Source organism: Cheilinus undulatus, linkage group 12 (assembly GCF_018320785.1).
Source record: "Cheilinus undulatus linkage group 12, ASM1832078v1, whole genome shotgun sequence".
Taxonomy (NCBI): Eukaryota; Metazoa; Chordata; class Actinopteri; order Labriformes; family Labridae; genus Cheilinus; species Cheilinus undulatus.
Window position 1 is genome coordinate 34567078 of NC_054876.1, and position 16217 is coordinate 34583294.

General features: G+C 40.0%; 1 protein-coding gene across 2 annotated transcripts in view; it reads right to left on the bottom strand.

The window, feature by feature from the left end:
* nrg2a (neuregulin 2a) overlaps nt 1-16217 on the bottom strand; it is a 140105-nt gene that overhangs the window by 90343 nt on the left and 33545 nt on the right. Inside the window, exon 1 of one of the 2 annotated variants that reach the window (XM_041801390.1) lies at nt 8585-8907. The exons of the other annotated variant lie outside the window; for it this stretch is intronic. Coding sequence (XP_041657324.1) covers nt 8585-8672 — 88 coding nt within the window. The 5' untranslated portion in view covers nt 8673-8907. Of the gene's footprint in view, nt 1-8584; nt 8908-16217 lie in introns of those variants that run through there. 2 annotated transcript variants of the gene reach the window in all.

Sequence of the window (16217 nt, forward strand, 5' to 3'; positions counted from 1 at the left end):
ACATCTTATTTTCAAGTAAAGGTGTCATGTTATTCACATCTGCATACTCTTTACATTGTTGCCATAAAATTAAATTGAAATTTGGAGAGGTGTCTGTGTTCCTTCTGACATTTGCAGGAATTATTTTCATGTTGTTAGTTGTGAGGGATTTTTCTTTACCTCATTTGACTTTAAAATTAAGAGCCCGTTTTAAACACAAGTGTTACAGCCATATCTAACTGTATCCTGGTTTCACATCTTAGTCACAAACTTTTAATGAATGTTCCAACTGTGCTACAAAAACAACATGCAAATCTGCATGAGAAAGAGTTTTTCCTTGTATTTGGGCCCTTTCAGCTGCAGCTACATGATGAACACATGACGATTTAATCCTAACAGTTACTCAAGTTATAGACCAGTTGAAATTACTCATTCATTAAGCTTTCAGTATTTCTACTTTAACAGTCAATGAAATGGCAGACAGTGTTGTTGAAGAGTTGTGAGTCCACAGATAGCCAAAGTATGAAGGTTTTACCAGCCTGTAGCTGTCTGGATTTCCCCATGTTTTGGTTCTACTGACTTTCACTGGCTCGCTCTAGACTGAGAGAAGACAGCTTCATCACAGACTCTCCCATGCTGGGACTGAATTTGAGACACATTCAACACTGGTGAAGAAAAATGAGCACATGCAAAACAAAAAGATGCTGAGCAAGCCAGATCAAACATTGTAATCCACAACAAATGTTAGATTAGAATGGGATGTGTCACTCTGTTTGAATCTCTCTGTCATTTAAATCAAAGCTGAAAACTGTCCCATTACAGCTGCATTTTATTAAATTCCAAGTTCATGCGAGGACCTTTGCATGGATTTGGTGCCCCTTGTGGACAAACTGGAATCTCTTCATCCTAAGCTTATACTGTTCTGTACATACGGTACATCTACCCTTACTTTCTTTTAAGGATCACATGTTTCTTTGAAAGAAAATCTCTGCCATGGGAAATGTAGTAAAGTCTGTTTATGCAGAGTGCTGTTACATCCTGTGTCTGACCGATCATGCAGCACAGGTTTCAGGCATTTCAAATAACCATTAGAAATAATTTATCTTGTTGCTTAGTGTATTGCTTTGTTGCAGCTCATACAGAGGCACAAGTATTGATTTAAGTTGGTTCCATAACAAATAAAATAGTCTAAATAAAATTTAAATGTTAATTTTTAAAGTATTTATACAGTATTATACAGTATTTTAATTTCGACCATGGAAGCCTGAAGAAGGCATGCACCCATACATTTTATTTCACTCTGCTTTTCCAGGATAATGAGTCAATTTTGATGTCTTCTTTAATATCTCAGCTAATTTATCTCAATATCTCAGGATAACAGTGCTGGACGTCCCATGGTAAGTTACTTTCAGTTGTGTATTTGAGAAATTAACTCGCTATTAAGGAAAAATCAGCAATAGAATAAAATCTATGTATATACATGTGCATAACCTAACGTTTAATCACGGGCCTGATGTTCCACAACCCGGAGCAAAAAAGGCTCAACCTTGCCGCTCCGCTGCCAAGGTCAAGCTTGACGGTATCTCTTCCATCCGGTTGAGACCAGCACTGATCTGCTATTCTTCGACTTCATTAATGTGATAATAAAGAGAAGCACTTGCTAAAACAAATAACTACACCTGCAAAAACTCAGACATCAGCCCATCTTATTTCTAGTCAAGAATACCTCTAAACACTTACTTTAGGCCTCATTCACATGACAAATCTAGATAAACATCTCATTTTCTGCTATCTAAAATAATTCCAGACTTGTCAGTGGCTTTTAAAGACAAACAAGGATTTATTTAAACAAGAAGTTAGTCAAGATTTGATATTTTTGCACGTTGTGCTCTGAAAGAGTTGCTGACACCTTATTTTTATCTGTTAAATTCATTTAAAAGAAAACTAAAATTAAAGAGAGAATGCTTGTCAACTGTTCAACCTTGTCATGGTTTTTTAAATTGATTTTTATGGTCTTGGTCTTGTCTCGGTCTCGGTCTTGACTCAGTCTCAACCCCGAAAAGTCTTGATCTTGTCTTGGTCTCGATGCACTGATCTCGGGCAAGTCTTAGTCTCTGATAGTCTGGTCTTGAGTTCAACACTAACCACTGGTGATATGCCCGTAGACTGCAGGCAGTTTTCGGGTCCCTGGGACATCTACAGCATGACCGGCTTGTGGCAATCCTACTATACCTGCCCAGACGATACTCTAGACTGAGCTTACTTGCCACATCAACATCTTACTCCACCGTGAAGGTGTGGACTTTGTTGTTTTTTTTTTTCCAACAGATAACGTGGTAATATGCGAGGACATCCAAAGCATGACTGGGGTTTCGTCATTCCTCCTTTCTTGCCAACGTTGCCCTCAGGCTGGCTTACCCGCCACTGCGCGCCTTACTTCAGCCTCAACTTTTGGCCCAAACATGCCTAAAAGTTCTGCACAGTACAGTGTGTCCACATAGGGCTTCCGTACACAACACTGCGCCTACTTTTAGTTTTTAATGTTTTATTACTGTCAGATTATTTCAGCCAGTTTTTGCTTTTTCCCCCAAAAGATTTTGCTTTAAAAAAGAAATACTTTAAAGACATTTTAACTGTATTTGTTTCCTTTTTTTTGTCTTGACTCTTTTCATTCCATTTGGATGTTTTTGTTGTCTTCTGTGAACCTGGAATACTGATATTAGTCAGCAGGAATGGGTATTTACTTAAAACTGCAGTCATTAATGCAAAAGAAAGCAAGACAAAGAAGAGGACAAAAATTGATGTCTCTTCCTTGAAATGTATTTCTCGTCATTTAAGTCCAAATATGTCCAATTGATGTTATATGAAAGTAACTCAATATGAAACAGAGACGAGCATTTGCCATTTCCTGATAAAAAAACACTGCTAAGTGCGTGACTTGCACTCCCAAAATTACAAAGAAGCTCTTTGGTAAACCTGCAGTTTCAAGTTACATCACTTCATTTGTCATAATTTGTCTGGAGACATTTACTTTGAGAGCCACCCTTCGAAGCACTCCTGTTTGCTAACGTTTGAGGTCTTGGCTTGCCTTGTTATCAGACTGTCACTGACTCTAAAAAAGGCTTTTCTTATGCAAAAAAGTATGGGAATTATAATCCTGGAAGTTTACCTTTCCTGCTCACTGTTGTTTGTGCCAGAACACCAAAAAGCAATTTTGTAAGAGTGATTATATGAAGCAAGATCACACCTGAACTGAAAGCTGAGGTTGTGTGAGGCTCCTCCACCTCCTCCCCCTGTGACTACTGGTTTCTATTTTTCCTCTGAATAACTTGTGTAGGTCTATTTCAATTAAAAAGGTGGGGTAGGTATTATGATAAAAGAATCTGGCACAAAATGAAGGAGCCAACACTTCCGAAGCTTATGATTACCAAACTCACTACACACGCGAGGCTGGGCGCACAGAGCGAAACTTGTTGTGTTTTGCCTTAATACATGATGAGATGGGTGGTTAGCTCTTTATGAATGATAGTGTCATCACCAGCAAAAACATATTTATGTAGGTCAGGCTGGCTGCAGAGGGATTTCTAACTCCTGCTTGAAAACAGAGACAAATACATTCATGTTGCATCGCACTGATGACAGATTTTGATGGAATGCCTGTAGCATTTTGCACTCCTTGTCTAACTCTTTAGAAAGGCAGCTAAGTTTTGAAGACTTTCCCTCCCTCAGGTCAATTTTCTTTCCAACAAGGCCATTCTTTTAGGTATTAATGTCCTCATTAAAGTCTGCTGATTTTTTTCTTTCCAGCACTTGATTTGATTCAAGAAAAGTCATGCAACATTCTTACAGAGCGTCAACTGCAGCCTCAAAACATGGGACTTAAATAAGAGATATGAGAGGAAATAATCATGTTACACTGCAGCAGCAGTATTCCATAAATCACCACTTTGTTCACAAAATTTATGAGCAGTCATAGTCAGTGAAAGGGCAATTATAGCTGAGAAATACCTGCTGTGAGGTAATCACCTCAAATAAAAACGCGCAATGCAAAGTTCCCCAGGAAACATAAGGCACATGAGACAATACTGTCTTGTTCCTGTGATGGGGGTGATGGTTGACTGACAGTCTAACAGCCTCGACAGATTGCTCCTGAGCTTAATTGCACTCAAGTAAAGTTTGTCACACCTCATCTACACAAGCGCCCTTTCACACACATGTGTGCACATGCAGTTATTAATCACAATGCAGAGTCCACGAAGAGTCAAAATGTTAAAGCTCCTGTGAGAAACTTTCAGTTTGAAGACTTTGGCACCCCTTGTGGGCAAAACAGTGCCTCTTTTCCCTACTGCTGATTGTAAAGTAATGGTTTTAATCACAAAACAAATAATTCTGCTTTATTTCAACAGTGAAATGTCTTACTCACCAACACTGGCAGTGGTTTAGTTTGGGATTTTATTCATAGAGTCTGTTTGCAGAAAACTCCTCACAGGAGCTTCATCTTAAAATACCAACAGTACAGAAGTCCTACTCTCACCGATGCTCACAACAGTTCACTGCTAGCAGCCATTAGGACGTCACATACAAGTCCCGCCGGTGCTTATGACATGAATGAAGGTAAAAAGTAGGGATGTACAATGACGTATACAATATGATGATATTCCAATTTCAAATCAATCAAAAACTGCATGACTCCAGCTCCACTGCAAGGTGCGTCATTTCTGCTGGCTTTGTTGTCACTCTCACCTAATGTCCCTCTGAAAACACTTTCTGATTGGCTAGACATCACAAAAGCACTGGCCAATCAACACTGACGCCTGGGTGAAGCCTGGGTGACACAGTGAGAGCATGGCTCTTGGTGCCGTTTCCTGTGTCAGTAGAGCGAGTGCTGAACTGATCCTTTTGCTTTATTTTTGTCATTTCCTTTTGTGAATAGTAAATGCCTTTCGGTTTATAAGAAATACCGGTTCTTATGAACTAATAACAGCTGGTATCAGCCTTGAAAACTTGTATCAGTCGACTCCCACTGAGAAGACACTTTAAAGTTAAGAGACTGATGATGAACAATGGAAGACTTCAGCAGAAGAAGGTCTGTTAGTCCTGCATGAAACATCATTAAGGAGCTTGTACATGTGGCCAATATTTACAGCTGATTCAATAACTGTTGATAAAGGCAGAATTTTTTTATCTAGTGATACTGTTGTTAATCAATGATAATTAACTATTTATGCCAATTTTTGCTGATATGGATATCATGCCAATAATCCCTAGTAAAAAGAAGTCCATTAGCCAAATAAGAAGGTGATGGAGAGATCAGACAGTAATGAAAAGAGGTTAAACTGACACCACATTGTGAATAAAAACATTAACTTTTTATGGTTCATTTGAATTTCTTTAGTTGATCAGATATTGTAAGGTTGTCGTGCAATATTTGAAGTTCTGTAGAATCGCTGTATCATTATGTTATTATTACCACAGGCCATATATTGTGTTTATATCATATCATATATCATCATATGGTTTAAAGATGTATAAACAACCCACAGTGTATTTTTTCTTTTATAGTTTTAATACAGCAGTGAACACTGGAGAAAGGCCACAAACTACAGGAGGCACTACTGGGTTAAGCTAACTATCAGTAATAGGCATCAGTAAAACTATGACTGAAAATGTAAGTGCAATAACTTTTTCCATGAGGAAGACGAGTTACAATGTTACCATATATTTCATATGACACTCATGTACAAAGTGACGTTCAGAGTTAGACAGGTGTTCACATTGTGAAGGACGTCGCCCAAGGGCCCACACTGGGTACCTGGCTGGGATGCCCTGGCCGGGATTCAAACCACAATTCTCCTCTGCCAAAGTCAGCGGGGTAAACTGCTGAACTACACAAACTAGCTAAAAAATAATAGATCCTGGGTGAAATAAAACTCCGACAGAAAGAAAGTTTAGTTAGAGGAAACAAGACGAGACTAAAAATGCAGGACAAGCATTGACAGTGCATCTATGAGTGTTTCACTTTATATGACTCGTATAATTTAGCTGATTTGATCAAACATAAATAAAACAAAAACTAAAGTGTTAGGAATGTTTATTGACTAAAACTGGACTAAAATGTTTTTGAGTTTTCATCAACTAAAACTAAAGGTTAACAATAACCAAAATGTGAAAAGGCATTTAATCTAAAGACTACGGTACAGTTCAGATAGTTAGCACCTAACAGACACAATTGGAAGCTAGCACTGCTCTGTGATTTAAAACACTTCTAGACTTTTAATTAACTTTAATTCATGCACAGATGACACATAACATTAGTAGTTGTCATGACTTGTTTCCACACTTTCATCATCTTTACCCTTGACTTTGCTCCTTTGGACCTAAATTCTTGCTTAACCAAATCCTCCACCAAATGATGCCACAAGCTGGCAAAAGATTTTAAAGGTCTTGATCAGAGAATAGAAGTCATCAGAGGATCCATTAAAAACGTTTCTTCCCCTCTATTTGGTTCCTTCCACCATGACACTATCCATGAGTAAACTCCATTTCAAACTATTTTGAAAATGCCATTAAACAGTGAGTTAGCACATGGTTTCACACATTTTCCCTGTTATGGTAAAAACAGTAAGATCTTGTTTGATTTGGAAAATCCCCTTTCAAGATTACATTTAAAATGAAAGATGTAATTTATCAAAATTTAATTGTGTATCAATGAGCAAAATCAACAAAGACTCAGCGACAGTATCAGATCATATTGATACAGATCAACAAAACTAGCCATGAAGCAAAAAGGCAATGCTATTGTCTATGAAGTCAGAATAAATCTGTGTTTATCACAGCAGGATTTTGGTATCTCATTATCTATCTGGGGATGAAAATGTTGGTTTTCAGGTTACAGAAGTACATTTCAGATTTTCCTGAGATCTCAAGCCTGTGGTTATCATGGAAAAACTAGTGCTGTTATCTGGAAATAATGACACAAATAAGTCATATACTGGAAATAATAACCACAAATAATAACCACAGGCAAAGTGAGTGAAATGAAATGTATGGATGCTTGTTCTCTTAGGGCAGGGGGGTACAAACTATGGCCCGGGACAGGCCGACCCACAGAAATTGCTGTGTCCCTCATAGACTCAATTAAAGGGCCCTCCTTGGATTTCATTTATTAATATCAATACATTAGATAAGCACAATCAGCATGTTTTTCTGACTAAATTGAGTCGACGCTGTAAATCGTAAGCAGAACAGGGACCTCTGAAATTTGATTGACCTCCCCAAAATCCTGAGAATGATTGTCTATTTGCCCCGTCAGGCATTAACTAGCCATTTAGGCACACTCAATCACTAAGCATAGCTTAGCCTACATTAGATTGATTTGACCAACTTTATGAGAGTGGCCCCGCCATCCTTATATATTTCTTTATGTGGCCCAAAGTTTGGACGCCCATGTCTTAGGGCTTCCATAAACAATGAACAATGAAAATACTATTTCTGGTTGTTAATTGTTCATTGATTCGGTGGTGTGCAGCTTTTTATCATGCATGTTAACTGTGGGTAGACAAACTGAATGTGAATTTTCATTGGTAATAAACCAACAAAATAAGCACAATGGCCAAAAAAAATTCCAATTGATATATTTTACTTGAAAAATATATCAAAATCCATCATAGACTAAAATGCTCCACCAGAAACCATCCAAAATGCAGAGCCCAGTCCAGAGTGTCTCCTGTCTGAAGTGACAGCTGTGACATCAGCAGGTACAAAATGTCTACCAGCATCAAGAGATGCCTTCTGAGATACAGTATCTAATCAAAGCTAGAATGGCAATAATGAGGGTATTGTCCTTAAAGCTTCAGTGAAACGGGGGCTGGGTTTCCCCATGACCTGAGGTCAAACTACAGCGACATGCTGCAGCTTGTAGGATCCACCACTGAGCAAGCATATTGCTGCATTTGTGACTCTGAAATACAGGTAGCTCAAACACTACGACAATGTCAAAGAGCTCAGAGAAGAAAGAAAATACAGACAGACTTTAAGTACGATGACTCACCACAGACTCAGAATTAAGACTAAAGTTATTAACCCTGTTGAAAAGAGCTTAATGAAACACTGTAAACGACCTCACAAGCATTACTTTTATGATTACACTGTTAAGAAGTGAGACGTTTTGAAACCTGTGATATGTAGAAGAGCATTTCCAAAAACGTGGTCATGATAGGAATCAACAGAAAAGCCATAACAGCACATTAACCACCAGTCATAAGTTAGCAGTTATGACACACTGTACTGTGGCTATATGAGGTCAAGAGTCCGGCCATCTCACACCAAAGTTTTCTTCATTCAGGATACAAGTTGTATCACTTAACTTCCTCACAACTACAAAGTGCTGCCAAACCAGATGTGCCTCTACACGCTGTCCACATTAGGAGACCAATCCATGTGACAGACTAGCAGCAGGCTTTGACAAGCCAAGGGGTTACTTAGTTTACCCCACACTTCCGTGATACAGTAACACAAAGTCATTCTCACTCTCTAGAAGCTTCTCTATCTTTTTCTCTCACACGTTTCTACATAACATACAGAAACACCTTTAATGTTCATTTACCTTTAGTGGGATCGCCCTCCTTTTCCCTCTGTCCTTTTCTACCCCCCTTCTTTCTCCCTTTCCTCTCTTTCTTCTTAGTTCCCGTCATTCTGTCAGAAGAAAATAATCCTCACGGAAAAAAATACACGAGAAAAAAAAAAACACAGGTAGTCCTTCTGGGAACGTGTGGCAAGTGGGCACCACCAGACTCTGAGCCTGTTAGAGTGTCTCTCCTCCTATATAGACTCACACCAATCAAGTACAGCAAGGAACCACCTACTCACAGCAGGGCAGAGAGAGGGAGGGAGGGAGCGGGAGAGAGAGAGAGAGAGAGCGAGAGAGAGGGAGAGGGAGCAGGGTGAAAAATAGGGAGAGAAAGGTAGAGGCTCTGCTCATGAAACTAAGAGGGGAAAAGTGAGGGAATACAGAAAGGAGGGAGGGGAGAAAGAAGGAGGGAGGGTGTAGGGAAGGCATTTCCCATTGCTTTAAGCTAATCAACTCCTCTCTTACTGGATCTATCAGATAAGCAGTGGCTCTTCCAGGCCCTGCAGTCACATCTGAGGGTGGAAGGAACCCGAGTGCACCCAAAAGGCTGAAGCTGGCCCATTTGAGCTCCATGGTTCCACTTTGTAGCCAAAAATCTCTGTTTCTTCTACCTCGGGAGCATCTTCTCCTCTGTAATGACCCATGCAAAAGTGGAGGCAGACCACTTAAGTTGTCCCCTCTGCATTGCTGACCCCACCCAGATAATTCAGAGACCTGCCCTTGCCAGGTTGGGTCCCCAAACGCTTCACATCTGGATCCAATTGGAGTGAGCACAGATTTCTGGGGATATATGTGCAAAAGAGCGATGTGTGAGGTGCAGAATGTCAGATCACAATCTGTGACAGACTGCTTCTAGAAGAATTACACAAAATCATTGCTTTGCTGACTTCCCAGGCTGCTCCCCTTCCTCACCTCGCCTGTCTGTCAGTCAGCTCAGCCCTAAGGACGAGTTGCAGCACGTCTGCGGTTGTATCTCTGTCTTTTTTCACTGTCGCTGGTAAGCCAGGTGTCATCAATGTCCACGTAGCAATACGGATTTACAGCCATTATCTCTTAAAACCACAGCTTTGTGCGCGATACCCAGCCCTGGCCTTCAGCAAATAAAGCAAATCTGTATTATTTTTTTTAAAAGGTGAGCTGGCATTTAGCATGTGCATACCTTAGATTTATCCTAGTTTTTCAGGAGAAAGTATAGGAAAATAGGGCAAAGAGAGACAATGAGGCAGAGCTCTGATTGGAGGCCAGAAGGGGCACAGGCGAGGCTCCTTAACGTGTCAGGACAAAAAACTTAAAGTCCACTCCTAACTATGATACAAGTTTTTATTCAGGTTTGTGGGAATTTTTAAAAGCAAACAACTTCAGCAAAAGCAACCCAGCGGTTAATCTGTTTATCTTTGTTTAACGTAGCTCAAACTGTGACTCCATGATCACAGAATTATCTTAAGCCGTTATATCAAAGTTTGGTTTTCTAATTTCATGCTGCCTGATTTCCACTGTCCTGTTAAGTGGCAACAAAATAAAAAAAAAAAAGTTGACACAACACAAGAATGACTCTCAATGAAACTGTCGTGGTAAAAAAAAAAAAAAAAAAAAGAAAAGAAAAAAGAAAGAAACGTCTGTAGATGAGTCATCTGTGGGGCCCTCCCGGGGTTTGTCTCAGTCCAGCCCTCGGAGGATTCTTGACGTTACTTTGGGAGGAGGCGGCAGCAGCAGCAGCAGGGACTGGAGAGGAAAGGGGGCAGCAGAGGGGTCATGTCTTAACAGGTCAGCGCACTCAATAGCATAAGCCTCATCTGTGGGCAAGGAGGTCAAACCGAGGCCAAGGTTTGACACGCCAATCACGTCTAATGTAGTGCTTTTCCTACTCCTGTGCTCTCCCCTCTCCTCCCTGCGGTTGTTGGCGATGATCTAATCTGTCAGCAGAGGTAACTGAGGACTGGCAGAGGCTACATCGTGTCAGAGAGCTGCCCCTATCTCCCTGCAACCTCAACACTCACTTCCTCCTCTACTAGTCAACAAGATGAGACTCGTTCCCAGGCCTGTGTGTCTGTGGGTGGGCATGCGGTTTATGTATGTGTCAGAAAATGAGGATTTGTGACGTCAGGTTCAAAGAAAAGTGACTTTCGGGATGATGCGATGCAGATTAGGAGCAGGATTTCTCAACCTACCCTTGAAGATCTCATAACTGCTTTTGAGTATGGCCTAAATTAGTGGCATGTTACAAACAGTAATTGCAAGGGGAGCTCTCATCAATTTGCAGTTTAAGTCACAAACTTTTTTGTAAACTTGCTGAGTTGCAGCTGAACTGAGCAGTGCAGTATGGATGCGAAAATGTTTTATGACTTTTACGACCACTATGCGCCACGAGTGTGTCCCTCTAGGCAGAGTTACATAAAACATGGCTACGCAAGAAGTGCACACCAGAAAAGAGAAAGGGAGGATATCACAGAGAGAGGAAATTAGGTTAGAGTTTTTGGTCTATAAGTTTGTGTGATGAGCTTTAAACAAGTTTTTATGAGCTCGGGAAGTACAAAAAGATTGTGAAATAAACTCAATTTTCACACCCGGATACAAATATGGTCATGAACATGTGCATCTAAATCTCTTTCTCTTTTTTCAGCCTTCTCCAAAGCATCTGCTGTTTTTCAACAACCGTGGGCTGTCCTTGGATCAGGGTCCGGAGGTGGAGGGGGCACAGTGGGCCAGTGTGGGAGGAGCAGGAATTGAAGAACACATCCAAAAAAAAAAAAAAAAAAAAAAAGGAAAGAAAAAATGAAGCCAACCCCTAAAAGTCTGACATGGATCCTTTGTATGGCCCTGCTCATAAATGCTTCACAGGCCCCATCTCCGCCTGCCTCCTAATCCCTCTTCACTGCCCCCAGAAAAGGGGAGACAGCTCTCATCTGTGATGGAGCGGAGCAGCAGCATACCTGCACATCATCACTGTGATACCGCTCAACAGCTCTCCTGCCCTTTCACAGGCACCAGAGTTTATCTTTTTGGACATAATGGCTTTAAACAGCCATTAGGTTATGTTGTTTACATCTGTTGGCCTTTTTGCCAACAAAGTGCGTATACAGAAGTGGGGGGCTCAAAGTGGTGTATTGTGCCTGCTTTTAACACACTCTTGACTCTCAGGGGTGAGTCGAGGGCAGCGGAGGGCAGGACAACACCTCTTACAAGACCCGAGAAAGATAGAGAGTGGAGAAAAAGAAAACAGGAAAGTAAAGAAGCTCCCATGCACAAATACTGGACAATATGGGAAAATACCAAACTAAATTCAAGATATTAGCTACATGAGGCTTCAGTGTCATACGGTACAATAGTGTTCAAAATACAGCAAAACACGACAATAAAGGACATAACTAGGGATGCATGTGTTTGGATTTTTGACAATATCTGATGAGACGATATATATCATTTAATTTTATTGTATATCGATACAGATATTTAAATGTAGCACAAAATTAAAACTTCAGGCCTTAAAACACACAATTTAGAGACTGAGGAGCAACAAAACAACACATTTCAGTCCTGAAATCACACTTTAATGTTTAAGGAGTGATGATGTATAGAAAAAAAGACTTCAGCTATTGTATGTCTGTTGGTCCAGCCTTAAACTCCACTAACTCTTTTTTGTTTGTATGTTTAATATTTACAGCTAATATAAGCGCAAAACTGGATCCACATATCAGTGGAAAGTGTCATATATGTCGATGTATTACTCTAACATCTGTTGATACCTGACAGTATTGTGATCCCTAAAGATAATGGTACAATATGATTAAATAAAGTATGATCATTTATATAAGATACCATTAAATAGGTGAGTGATTCCCAAAGTGTGGGCAGGGGGCTCCTACTGGCCTCCAGAGGTACTGCAGTTGGGCCACAAGAGGTCACTGACAACAACTAATTTCTACAGAAATAAAAAAAAAAAAGATAAAATAACTAAAAAAAAAAAAATTTAAATAATACTGGATTACATGTTCTTTAAGTCTCAGAAGTATCACAGCCAGAAGTTTTAATTCATCTCAACTGATTTTCATTTCTCTTGTCTGATGTATCAAAGGGGTGTCATGGTTTAACTGGTGTTGGATTAATTGGTGACACTTCGTTAAACATTGTACAGTGCGGCTTGCTTATGATTTTAAGAATTTATCCATTTTTGGAGATATTAATGTTACAAGAGAAGAGTTTGCTGAGCCAAAAAAACGTGTTTAAGATGAATATTAGGAAAACAAAATGTAAGTCCCTTTGCAGATGCCTGATCAAATTAATTAATGGCAGTTGCTAATGAAATGGGCTTTGTAAAAGCACAAACACTTTCCCAGTAATGTCTCTGTCTCTGAAAGCCAAGCATTTGCATTAAAATTCTCTGTTTATGAAACAAAAATCTAACCTTGCAAAGCAGATGGATACGCCTGTTTCCGTGTTTCTCATTCATGAATCCATCTTGCAAAGCTCCCGTCTGAACCATTTGCGCCTGATTAGAGAGTGACAGGGCCAATCAGTGACGAGGGTCAGTACTTTCGGGTGTGGCAGAGTTGTGACGTAAGCAAGCTGCAACAAGAGGCCGGTGCAATTATGGCAGAAGACATTAGCGTGGATGCTGCTAAGGCGTAAGTTGTATCAGAACTTGATGACGTTTCTTCATTAAAAGAAGAACAAAGAACAGCAGTGAGTTGTTTTCTTTTCAAAAACTTCAAAAGTTGTGTACTGACATGTCTACAGTCGCCATGGATCATGTTATGCAGTTCTTTATGGAGTTTACTCCTTCAGTAGGGGTGCAGGCGCAGCTTGTTAGCGGCTACGTCACGTGTTGCTCTGATTGGCCCGTAAAGATGTGACAGAGAGACATTCATCCAATCACCCTCAAAGTTTTTTTTCAAAGGCTCCGCCCTTTCCCGCTCTCTGTGAGTGGTTTTCCAGATGGATGTGTGAACCAAATCCATCTGGCGTGCCAGGTAAACAAAAATCAGGAGGTGAATACTTTTAGTCTCTCGTTGGGTTTACATTGGATTGCAGTATAGTGAAGTTTGGGAAAGGCTGAGACAGGTTGTTTGTTTGCAAATGATGTCATGTCACTGAAAGGTGCTCCAGGAGGTAATTTCTGCACAGAGTAGCATGCGACCAAAATGCCAACATTTAGCACTGTTTGTATCATATGGGGAGGATCAAGAGCGACTTTGAGTCAGGAATGTACTGACCTGCCTCAGTCAGTTATTCAATGCTGCTTTCAATCCTCGGTAGTTGACCAACCACAAACTAAATTGTTTTAAGTGTCTCGTACAACTTTATCTGGCACGCCACGTAGTAGCTGTGTAGATCCTCTGTAGTTATAAGTGATACCAATCACCTCCACTCCAGGCACATCGGTCAACCAGTGGGAAGTTTACCTGTTGCTTGCAGGTCCATCTAGAACTCCAGTACACACTTTTCTCCATTTCTAATGATTCACAACCAGCTTTTTCACTTCCTGACTTTCATGCATCATCAGGATCATAGGACTGCAAACAATTCATACCATACCATACAACACAGTTCAGTACTATTCAAGATATAAAACAAGAACAGAAGGTTAAAAAAACTGAAGAGGGAGGTGTGACAACAGATGTGACAAGGACAGTGGGGAGGACACAAACCTCTGAGAGGAACAGGAACAAGGGAGGATAAATGGAAAAGGACAGACAAAATGAAAGTAGGAATACAAGAAGGAAAGGCAAGGACAATACCATACTGCTATGATAGGATACAATACTCTGAGATACCATATGATACTTTTCTATAATATGTAGGGATGCACAGATGAATTGGTTTGACATCACTGTGTACAGATATTGGCCTTGTTCAAGAATTATATTATTTGTTGTTTAAAAAACTGTTAAAATAAGTTAAATTTAAAATAAAAAAGTAGCTATCTAGTGATATTTGAGCTTAACTGGCGTAAAAGTTATAAAAATGACCTAAAATGCAAGTTTTGTACACGATGCTTTGTGCAACATTGTGCACTTAATCCCCTTCAAGGGAAGGTGCAGTTCCCCAATCTCTGATGCCATTTTTTGGGGGTCACACGCTTAAAAGACTGGGAACTCCTGAAGTAAATGACTCTAGTGGTTCATTCATTAATACAGTATAAGCCTCAGCAGCAAGAGGAGGTATGTTTGCTACTAACGTGTGTACAGGTAAACAGAACAAGCTACGTTACCCACGCAGATGCTGAACCTACAAACCAATGAACCTGCATGCTGAAGGTGCCAGCAAACAGTCATGACAGCACACACTTACAAGCTCACCAAGAACCTCAGTGACAAACACACAGACCTGTCTGAGGAAAAAAATACCATAGATTAGTATAAAAGCTAGATTTTTTGCTAAATTATAAAATGTTAAAATGTTATGCAAGTAACATTACGCCAGCAGATCACATCACGTCACCATCACCCCCATAAATATAAAGTGTGAGAGTCATACTGGAAAACGGGAGCTCCAAAATGGCATATTTATGATGCTAATGTTATTAGGTTTCTTCTTTAGGTGCTTTCAAAACGACTGAATAGCTAAAAAGCTAACAATATTGCTACCAACTTATGTGACATGTCAGGTCAGTTAAAAGGACATAAAGTCACACTCCCTCTATGAAGTGTGATTTGATTACTGGAACAATTTTTTAGTGTTAAAGGCCAGTCCATAGACTTATAGTTTCTTTGCAGATGACATCAGACAGCAGCTGAGAACTCCACTTGGGGGGCAACTGATAATAATAAAAGGCCCTGGTTTGAGCTGATTACAACTACATCAATCATTCAAAGAGTGAAACAGAGTCCTGAGAGTAGTGAAATATGCAGACAAAAAAATAAAGTTTCAAACCTCATGGAGAAACAGCAGCAGGAAGGGCATAAAAAAGCCTTGGTCAAAAGCCTGGACTGGCGGTGTCTCACAACACTAATGTATGGTCCATTTCCACAAAGTGGACCAGTTTGGTTCAGTACAGGTTTGTCTTGGTTCAACCCGTTAATCTCTGACCTGTGTTTCCTCAGCTGATGTCCATCCAGTCTTGTTAATTGTGATGGGAAGTCTTTGTTGTTTAAGCAGTCCAGATCATTTGGCTCAGCCCAGCTGGCTCCCAAACGGCTCTTCACTTGGTACCAGTTTTTAAATTTGGATTGGAGGAAAGGAAACTGGCACTCAAAAGGGAGCTAGCCGCTGTGGTTATCATTAAAGAGACCTTTCTTTGCACAGGCTCCTACGTGAACGGCACATCATCGCTCAGTCACTCACCCGATAAAGTTTATTCTATTGATAGCAAGGTTATTCTAGTTAATAAAACTGACTAAATAACTCAAACTAAAACTCCAAAATCATTTTAGTTAACTGAAACTGCCATAAATAAAAACTAAGCTTTACAAAAAAACAAAAACTAACTAAAACTGTATAGGGCACATATAAAACTAACTAAAATAAAACAAAAATAGAGATAAAATGTCATTAGTTTTAGTCTTTGACACAACTGACACCTTCATCAAAGCCTGGCAAGTGTAAAATTGTCTGAATTTATTGGTCAAGTCTTCACACAGAGGTAGTCTTATGTCTGGAGTTGGACTCAAAC